Source organism: Glycine max, chromosome 9, assembly GCF_000004515.6.
Source record: "Glycine max cultivar Williams 82 chromosome 9, Glycine_max_v4.0, whole genome shotgun sequence".
In the NCBI taxonomy this organism is placed as follows: Eukaryota; Viridiplantae; Streptophyta; class Magnoliopsida; order Fabales; family Fabaceae; genus Glycine; species Glycine max.
The window spans coordinates 44,453,938-44,464,522 of record NC_038245.2 but is presented as its reverse complement, the minus strand read 5'-3'; the positions used below and the strand labels follow the sequence as shown (position 1 = coordinate 44,464,522).

Here is a 10,585-nt window from a genome sequence, read left to right as displayed (position 1 = left end):
AACCGTCTTAGTATGTCATTTGTTTGTGAGACTTTCTAAGACGATTGTTACTAAAACCGTCTTAGAATGTCAAACATACTAAGACGGTTCAGGTGAAACAGTCTTAGTATGTTTTTGTTTGTAAAAGTTTCTAAGGCGGTTATTCATACAAACGTCTTAGAAAGTGAAACATACTAAGACGGTTTCCGACAACCGTCTTAGAATATATATTTTTTTTTTTAATTTTTTGGGTGCAGGTCTAGTTTTTTAGGTAGTGTTTCAATTATTCTATACATTGATTTGAAGCAAAAGAATTTACATAATAAAAGAATTTACATAATTAATGAAAGAATTTACATCATTTTGAAGAATTATAAAATTGTTTAATCACATAATAAAAGAATTTACATAATTAAATGATAGTATATAGTTTTGCAAGAATTTAAAATTACATAGGAATATCTAACATTGCTAACTTCAGTTGTAACTTGTCCACAAATTACAAACTTTGACAACAAAACTTTCATAAAGCAATGCTGAAACCTTCGTCACCATGTAATGAGTCCATAATTAAGGGCGGATGCAATAAATCCCTGAACAAACAAAGGACATTGATTAAAAGTTGATATAAGGATCACCGAGTGTTTATCAGATAAAAATAAAATAAAGATCACTTAGTTCTAAAATGCTAGAACAAACAATTTTTTATTCTTCTCAACAACAGCAAGGAAAGATTACTTACATAAATTGTTTAAAAATCAAAATACATTTAAAAAAATTGTGAGCATAACTACATGATACTTTGACAGATTTCACTGAATGGTAACAGAAATTCATCAATCAAACTATTTTCATAAAAGCATTCACCTCTCACACTTCATTTGCAAGCAGTTCATTACACAGGTATATGCAGTTCATTTGCATAAATACATGATATTATAGATTAAAAGGTAATAAGAAAATGTGGCTGCCACAAACAGAATCAGCTTCCAACCAAGCAATTGTGGCAACCTACAAAAAAATTAAAAAACGAATCCCCCAAGTTAAGAAAAGAAGCATCCGCAGTAAGACAAAAACTAAATACAAATCCAAAAGGTCTATTTATTAAAAAATAAGCTCCATGGGAACAGAGAAAGGTATGTACAATCAAAATTGTAATTAAGTTACAAATCTTAATATTACAGAATCAAATGAACTGATTTAAATCTTCAAAATATTTTAAATGAAATCAAGGAAACTTGTTCCATGATCCCAATGCTAAACAAAAAGGAATTCATCATACACTTGAACTTGATCAAGTTCTGCCATAATCGGAATACGATACTCAAGTTACTAAAATAAAATGTAAATATAATCTCTCAAACCAACAGTAGAAAACATTAAAAGCAATTTATCAGAATCAAACCTGTCGATGGACCATTCTACACACTGAACGCTCCAAGTCAGAAAAGACCTGCATAAAATTACAACGATAATCAAAATAAAACAGTAATGCATCACTAGAAACTAAAATTTAGACCAACAGGTTATGCCAATAATAAACATAAGTAAATGCAGGCAATAGTATATAGCTTCAGATCTCTAAATAAACATATATCTAGGCTCAAAACTTAGTAAATAGAAATTAATATTTAATAATAAAGATTAGCATGCAAGATCTCTAAATAACAAAGACTTTTCTAATAGAAAGATAATATAGAATTTGCAGAACATAATAAACATTTGTAGTTTTCAAAAAAGTTCTAACACTGAAATAGTCAAATCAAGGTCACATCAATGCTATTTGTTGCTCGAAATTACTAAAGCCAAAAAAGTTGTATTCATTGACCTCGTTTTGATAAACTTCACTACCAAAATAAGAAGATATAATGAATTGAATTTTGCACATAAGCTAAAATCAACTTATGCACTTAATTTTTATAAAAGCTCTTTTCGTTTATCTTCTCCAAAAGATAAGGTGTATAAGCTGATTTTTTAGCTTATGGAGAAGCTGAATGCATTTTACCTTCTCATTTTTTCCCAAGAAGTGCTTATGGAGAAGTTTATTCCACACCCCACCCCACCCATATTCCCAGATACAAGCCAATTACAGTGAGCATTTTCAATTTAGATTCTGGGTTTAGTTTAACCTAAACAAGAGGTAATGGAAGCTAGCAAATACAGTTTTCAAATGACATTGGATACATACAGAAATCGATCAGTGTCAATGTCATATTAAGCTACAACAGTTAATGGCTGTGCTGTATTTTATCTTCTAGATCATATCTATAACACCAAATAAATATCTAAACCAAAATTATATATTGCATGCTTGATCTACTTGACATTTAACCACTTCTCAGTAATAATAGTGACGTATACCATTAACTTGATTGCATGCAATAGAACTAATAAAAAATATCATAACACAGATAGCAGTGTTTATTTTGGCACTTGAGGTAGGGCTACATGAATTAAATTCATCACGTGCAGTTGCCCTGGTCATAGAACATAACACAGATACTGAATGAATCATCAATACCAGAAAAAATATCACAAAGATGAAGAGATATATGAACTAATCGCAAGGCTCCATAGCAAATAGAAAGCAAACAATTGAACAATTCTACCAAAACAAGACGAAAATAAGGAGAAAATGAGAAAGCAACATGCAAAAACATTTTAGTGAAGGACAATTCTTTTTCCCAAACGCACAATCATATAAAGAAAAGGGGTTCCACAGCTTGTATTTACTTGTTTACAACTCTGAAGTTCACCCTTTCCTTGTCTGAACTAACAGGACGACCCCTCCTATCATTGACAAGGGAATTATTATCTTGGTTGTTTCTAGGGGTAGAAGCTCGTATGCCCAACCCAGTTTGTTGAGAGATACCATCTGATTTTCCAACTCCAACAGTTCCATTACAAACTACTGACCTAAAAAAAATACATGAAATTATTATATTTATCGGCTAGGTTTAAGCAAGAAAATAAATCAGAATTGGATAGAGCAAATAAATAAATAAATTGTTACATGATATCATCCATCAAAGATTTTAAATTCATGACCCTTAATATCAGCAAAATCCTTCACAACTGTATTGTTTTTCTTTGAAGAAAATCCTTTCACAATTAACACTCTAGAGAGAACTCCAAACAGTTACTGCCTATAATTTATTTTCATTCTCCAATTGTAACATTTGGCAGCAAACAGGAGGCTACAATTCTATGGAACTAAGCAATTTATACAGTTATCAGGCAGTTTATTAGAGAGGAATTGGAATGATTGCATTTTCAAGAATGTCTCTTTGCCCCAAAATTCATGTATGGATTTTCTCTAGGGATATGCTCGTGGTTATTTCAAAGGAATTTCTTTTGTTGATGTGCATAAAGATTGAAAAGCCTAACATTTTTTTTGGACATTTTGACTCTTTTTTCCTCATTTTAAGGGAGGATTTTCTTATCCTAAATCCTCCCACAAAAAATGTGCCTACTTTCTAATTTTCCCATAAAATATTATTTTAGCCTAAAATAAGAAATATTATATGAGAACAAAAAAAAAATAATTAAATAACACATTCATACCTGAAAGAATCGCGAATCGGTAGCAAGTCTTTGTTGCATTCCCTGTTTAGTTTCTTGGAAGGTGTTAACAGGTTTAGTCAATGTTGTACTGGGAGAAACATCTAGTTTGATACAGGAACGCTTCTTCTTCATTTTTGACTTTTCCCAACCATCACCTCCAATAGGTAAGGTTTGTTCTTCACTCTGAACGACACCATTGTTGGCAATCCGTAGCTTTTCCTTATCTTTGTCAATTGTCCCTGATGGCCTGACGAGAGAATTAGTCCGCACATCCATCTGAAATTTATAAAAACAAGTCAGTTTTGCTCAAAAGGTTTTATTACAAGTCACATTAATCTGAAACATAATTCTCCATATAAAGGAAAGAACAAAATTTTAAAGCTGAGTCTACCACTTAATTATGCCTTATTAGAACCTAAAAACTGAAAAAGTAGAATATCCTATATTTCACCCCTTCCAGAGAAAAAAAATGGGAAAGGCATAAACGAACATAAAGCTCTTTACAAGCTTCAGACAGAATACATAATGTAAACAATAAATCTACATATATTTTTCTCAGACAGAATACACTATTTTATCACTGTACCGTATCATATCATGTCTTTCTCATCTTATTCATCATCCCAAGTAACAAATGGTTTGACAAACAAACAACACAAATCATTGCTACTTGCTCTCTTCTTGTTTACCCTTGCTTCACTTTATGATTAAAGGTTACAAGACACCAAGATTTGTTTGAGTATTTTTTAATGGTTAAGGAAGCTAGCTAGCTTATACTGCATCTGCATTAATAATGGGTTATTATTTTCAAATATTAAGTTTCTCTTTCATTTTTACTTTTCTTTTTTGTTTTTATTTGTTTTCACTCATATACTTCTGTATGTTTAACTTTTGAATCTTAAAATATTTTAATCTTTTTCTTTAAATCTCAACAAAAATTGGTGGTTTAGAATTTTAATGTGTGTGTGCTCGCGGTCAAACTTCAGGGGACCAGCAAGCATCAACAAAAGTAGGAAAGACGTGTTGTTTATTTTAATTCTGATTAGCTTAACCAGAAACAAAACTAAATTATTACCATTTGCAATTATTAATTACATCGGTTCCCTTCCAATTAATCATCTAAAATCCGCGTGTCTTTGTCATCTCGCTGGCATTATTACCACGCCATATTTTGTTTTTTCCTATTCAGTGTTTATTCCCATCGTCTTCTTCCCATTAAATCCGATAGAATGAAGTAGCATCTCGTTCATATATATAAGATTATGGCCATTGTTTATAAACCATATATATTGCCAAACAAAACCTTCTATCTTGTAGCTTAGCAAATTAGTTCTACAAATGTCTTGAGTTTGAGTCCTAGTATGCAATTGCGTTAAACACTTAGGGAGAGATCTTTGTCGCCTATAATATTCCTACTAATCTGAGCACGACTGAATCTAACTGAACTAGAAAACATGCCTCTGACACTTTAACTCTAGAATCAGTCATACAGTTGAAATTGACATACAAAGAATGACAATGTGGAACATGCCTCTGAAAGGTTTAAAATAAATTTCCTGAATATGACCATCTTTGTTAGGATCAGCTCGGAAAAGTGTTAGGTGGAATAATGAGAAAGAATAAAGATTTTGGGGGTTTGATATTCTTACCCATTATACACAAGTGATTTGTATTCAACTAACTATCTGTTGGATTCTTGGACAATTGAGCTGCCAGTTTGATGCTTAAAAAGGTAAACAGGGAACTCTATCATAGGCATGGAGTTAAAAAATTCTCTAGCAACATACTCCAGATGCAGTAAATGATGATTAAATAGTGATTCATGGATTTTTAGGTTGAAAATTAGAACTTTATCAAGGATAGCTGTATGGGGGAGAACTTTTTATTATATGTCAGTTATGTGATGTTCTTCAGTTTTTTGTTGAATATGTGCATCTTCTGTCTGCTTTCATATTTCCATGGAACTCCCTTACCCAGGGTCAGCTAAAGGATGAATCTATTAATTGCATTTCTTGGCATAGCCCTAGCTCGTCTGATATTTTGAAGGGTTTTCCCCGATTCTTGCTTATGATAGTTTAGATTAGACATTGTATGATTATTATAACATACAATCCTGGAGAAGCAGCATGATTCAGGCTGTTATAGGACATCCATCATTTATGACATCGCAAGGTTTAGGCAATTGGATTACTTGGGACTTGTGGATTGTATACACAAGTAGTTTTGATAAGAAATGATAATTTTGTTGGAGAGAATTAGATACTTTGGGACTTTATGGACTGTAGATATGGACTATTAGGTAAAAACTGATTATGCTATGTAAGAGTTGTTTTCATGCAATTATTGAGAAGATAAATCAACAGATGAGCTGTTGTTAGGATTGAAACTGACATCATTCTCCACTCAAATGGTTTGGTGATTACTGATTTTCATTAAGGTTTTAGGCAATAATTTAGCTAAAAGATTAATGTCCACTGACCTTTTGTGATGGTGATCTTGTTTGTCAAAAGATTTGTTAAAAGGTAACACAAGCGGAGTGAGTATAATGAGATCCTTAGTTAATGGAACTTGAGTTAAGAAAGACAAAGAAACAAGAAAAGAATTTGAAGAATAGTCTATTAGTTATAAATTATGGACAAGTCAGCTTCTGTTCCTTCAAAGTGATTTTACAAAGGCACCTTGGTAGATTAGAATGTTAACTTTATCTTTCTGATATAAATTGGAAAAACTATCTATTATAGATTCACTGCACTATTTTATTTTTGCCTGTTATTACTGGTTTATTGAAGTTTTGAGTGTTATGTCTCTGGAGTTACATGTTCTGTCAGCAAAAAAATATTAAGGGAAACTGTTTATTTAAAATTTCCAACATTGTGTCTGGTGCTGTCTCATTGTACTGGGTCAAAGAACTTGCTACTTTCTATCATCAGGTGGGTCTTTTTGTGTTATTAGAGTTAGACTACTGATTTTTATTTTTAATTTTTAGTCATTTTTTTGAACATTTTGTACTAATTCTCATTTGAATACATAAACACAATGCCTATTCATTCATTCCTAGTATGATTTAATCTATTTTTTCATCATCAGAAACTATATGTGAAGCTTTGCTTCAAAGCTTTATAGTATTTGGTGAGATCCCTTTTTCTCTATATATATATGCACACAATTGTATGTTTTTAAGGATAAGGATGTTTTATGCTTTTGGTTTTTATTAATGAGTTACCATATCTATCAGGTTCGATAGCAAGAGATTTTGCAGAGATTGTAGAAGAAATGTTATTCGAGAATTCAAGGAACTAAAAGAACTGAGGCGCATGTGTAGAGAACCTCGTTGCACCAGCTGGTTTTGTGTTGCTGACTCTGCCTTTCAATATGAGGTGTGACTTTCACATTTCTATCCTGTAAAACCTATGGTGATTGAGATTTTGGTGGAAGAGTCTATGGAGTATCTATGAAAAGATTGTTTTATCAAGCTATCGGCAACTAGAATAGAAGTTCTACCTAACACGACATCTACCCATTTGCTTTTATTAGGTATCTGATGACTCAGTTCAAGCTGATTGGCGCCAGACATTTGCTGATGCATCGGGAACCTATCATCACTTTGAGTGGGCTGTGGGGACAACTGAAGGAAAATCTGACATTTTGGAATTTGAAAATGTTGGATTGAATGGATGTGTTCGAGCCAGTGGCCTGGATCTTGGTGGCTTGAGTGCATGTTTTGTTACCCTCCGAGCTTGGAGATTAGATGGACGCTGTACTGAACTTACTGTTAAAGCTCATTCCTTGAAGGGTCAACAGTGTGTACATTGCAGGTTAATTGTAGGAGATGGTTATGTTACAATCACAAAAGGGGAAAGTATCAGAAGGTTCTTTGAGCATGCTGAAGAGGCCGAGGAAGAAGAGGTAATGCAAGTTTCACTGAGAAAATAATCCTTGTTAATTATCCATCATTCATTTGATTTTGATAATTAGTCATGAGGAATTTGTAAGTTTGATGTTATATAATGTATGCTCTCAGGATGATGATTCAGTTGACAAGGATGGGAATGAGCTTGATGGAGAATGCTCCCGTCCCCAAAAGCATGCAAAAAGCCCTGAACTTGCTCGAGAATTTCTTCTAGATGCTGCCACTATTATTTTCAAAGAACAGGCATGTTTAGCACTAGTATTATTTTCTGTGCTTGTTTTTGTTGTTCAACCAGATAACCACTGACTGTACTATCCTTTCAGGTTGAAAAGGCTTTCAGAGAAGGAACAGCACGTCAAAATGCACACAGCATATTTGTTTGTCTTGCACTAAAACTGCTGGAGGATCGAGTGCACGTGGCATGCAAAGAAATCATTACCTTGGAAAAGCAGGTCTTAGTTATTATGCTTTTAGGAAAAAGGCTGTTGGGGACAGGAAAAAAAGCTCTTGTGTCTATTTTTAGAATACATTTCCTAAATCTCAATTGCATGATTTTGTCTACAGATGAAGCTTCTTGAAGAAGAAGAAAAGGAAAAACGTGAAGAAGAAGAACGCAAGGAGCGGAGAAGGACAAAGGAACGGGAGAAAAAGCTTAGAAGGAAGGAAAGACTAAAAGGAAAAGAAAAAGAAAAGAAGTGTTCTGAATCAAATGATGCTCTTGGTTCTCCTGAAATCTCAAAGAAAGAATTGTCTGCAGTTGCTGATATGGAGCAAAATACTCCTATTAGCTGCAGTAATTTAGTTATTGAAACAGATGAAACTAATCTATTGAGGGATGATTCTCCTAACATCGAAGATGAAGAATTCTCTAGTGAGTGTAGTACTTTGAAACCACAAGACCTCTCTTATGATGATTGTGAGGAAGAAATTTCAAATGCAGAAGATGAGATGGGTCAGTCTACAATTGAACAATCAATGTTTTCTCATCGAAAACTAAGATGTAGGAAAGAATTTCAACTTGATATGCCTATGAAGTGGTCTGACAGACGACGATATGCAGTTGTTTCAGAAAATAGTGTGATGGTTTGCAGATCTGAGCCAAGACATTATGGAGAGAGTTTTGTGACATCATCCAGGGTAATGAATGGGTTGAATAGGAAATCAAGAATAAATTTCCCAACAAAATCCAATTGTCGAAATGTTGGTCCAGTTCATCACAGAAAACTGAATCTAACTGAACTAGAAAACAGTTCTCTACAGGGTAGGTCTGTGATTATCCCAATTAGAAAACAGTGCTGTGTTAACTGATTTAAACAGTAAAGGAACATTGTCCATTACTGACAACAGCGGAATATTTGAAATCTGTGAATGGAATCCAGTGAACTAGAGACCATTTAAATTTATCCTTGTTTCTAATACATTAAATTGCAAAACACAAGGAAGTCAGCATCACAATATAATTATACAGCTGTAAAACAAAACATACCTTCCAAGTGAAAGCAAATTACCAAGAGTGAATGCTATCGCAAACTTGAGTGGTTTGAAGAAAACAAGCATAGACTGTAACATAGGAGAGGAAATGCCATTTATTAGTGCTTATTCTTGTCTGCCAATATTCTATACTAATTGGAATCAGTCATCATCAACATTTGGAGTCTTATTTTTGTGATAAGTGGAGCTAAAGCCCCAAAAGCAACAAACTAAAAATCATGAGGAAAAGCAGTTGAAGAAGCATATGCCAACACGACATGAAAAATAAATTAAGGAACAAAATAAAAAAATCTCTAACCACTTTCCAAAGACTGAACAAAGTTTGCAAGAAGATGTACAACCTAATTGGCTTCTTGCAGTGTATGAAACCTCTCTAAATTTCCTTCAATCCAGCAAAATCTCAAAATCCGATTCACCAAACCAAAGCAAGAATGAGAACCAGGACATGACTTGGTAAAGAAATTAATCACAACCTGAGAACCAGATTCAGCTGTAAAACTTCTAAAGCCATGCTTCCACGCAATATCAATATTCGGAGTCTAGAGACTATAGTTGAAAAAAAGTTGTATAATTTTTAAAACATAAATTTGTAAAACATCAATAGTTTTGAAAAAAAAACGCTATATAATTTAGGAACAGAGGGAATAACATTTCTACTAAACTCAACTCGGTCAAAACATTAAGTTTTAAAACCAAGTTAACTCTTCCTAATAATTAAGTGGTTAAGAGTTTAAGTATGGGATGAGACAGTATATATTCAAACTTCAATGCCACAAATGTACCCCGAAAAAAAAAAACTCAACCCAGTAATTCAATTTTCTTTCAATTCCAACCCGGTAGAGGGATTGGGTGGTATATTTAAGATTGTAAGGATCATGAGCACATGAGCACAAGCCTCAAGTTTTTCTATTAGATAAAAACAGTAAAATCACAAGCAACACGAAGAAAGGGTTTAGGGATCAGGATAAACTCACCTTTCAAATTTTGAAGCCGCAAGCAAGCTGCCCCTCATCCGTGTGTTGCTAATCGAGAAAGGCAAAATAAAAGCCCCTACCTACCAGCGAAACAAAAACCTTGTCTTGACAATGCCATTCATTACACATTTTCAAGCAAGCAACACCAGTGCATGGGTACTTACCAATTCATACAATCGGACTGCGGCACGACACACCTTGAACAGGGCTTAGTGATGGGTCACAGACTTCTGTTCGACAAGGCTTAGTGATGATGGGTCACAAACTTCTCGTCGTGGGTGAAGAGTGGGTGAAGAGTGGAAAGGGATGCTGGTAAAGACCAAAGGAGACGCTGGGTACGGTGAAGAATGGAAAGGGATGGCTGTAAAATCCCTAATTTAAGGGAAATAAAACAAAGGCGGTTCCTTATCCAAACCCGTCGTTGAACATTTTTTGATATTTACAAAAATGCCACCCAGCGAGTTACTAAGACGGTTATTTATAACCGCCTTAGAATTTACGTTGTAAAAAATTATTCTCAGCTTTGATAATTACAAGTTTGCCACCGCGCCACTATTTAAGGCGGTTCTGGATAACCGACTTAAATACTACGTCGTAAAAAAACATTATTCTAGTAGTGTAACAATTCATAGTCATTCTATTAATTTCGTTCCAGGTCATAAAATAA

General features: G+C 33.7%; 1 protein-coding gene and 1 long non-coding RNA gene across 3 annotated transcripts; one reads left to right on the top strand and one right to left on the bottom strand.

Moving 5' to 3' along the window:
* Positions 1-299: 299 nt before the first annotated feature.
* On the bottom strand, positions 300-3,931 carry LOC102667244 (uncharacterized). 2 transcript variants are annotated; one of them, XR_005886401.1, is made up of 4 exons: positions 3,544-3,931; positions 2,713-2,895; positions 1,385-1,432; positions 300-572 (listed from the first exon to the last, which is right to left on the bottom strand). It is a non-coding gene; the product is annotated as an uncharacterized lncRNA (long non-coding RNA). The 2 variants fall into 2 exon arrangements; XR_005886402.1 differs by lacking the exon at positions 300-572 and adding an exon at positions 943-990.
* A 2,487-nt stretch (positions 3,932-6,418) lies between these two features.
* LOC100776468 (stress response protein NST1) lies at positions 6,419-8,761 on the top strand. The gene is made up of 5 exons (XM_006588246.4): positions 6,419-6,920; positions 7,078-7,449; positions 7,565-7,696; positions 7,777-7,905; positions 8,018-8,761. The coding sequence occupies exons 1-5, from the start codon at positions 6,858-6,860 to the stop codon at positions 8,759-8,761; spliced, it is 1,440 nt and encodes a 479-aa protein (XP_006588309.1). The 5' UTR covers positions 6,419-6,857.
* Positions 8,762-10,585: the final 1,824 nt, after the last annotated feature.

Bases quoted from the DNA above. Each gene is read 5' to 3' on its own strand.
- LOC100776468 (XM_006588246.4), top strand. From the start codon at position 6,858: ATGTGTAGAGAACCTCGTTGCACCAGCTGGTTTTGTGTTGCTGACTCT. The intron at 6,921-7,077 runs GTGTGACTTTCA...TGCTTTTATTAG, and splicing joins ACTCTGCCTTTCAATATGAG to GTATCTGATGACTCAGTTCA. The intron at 7,450-7,564 runs GTAATGCAAGTT...GTATGCTCTCAG, and splicing joins AAGAGGCCGAGGAAGAAGAG to GATGATGATTCAGTTGACAA.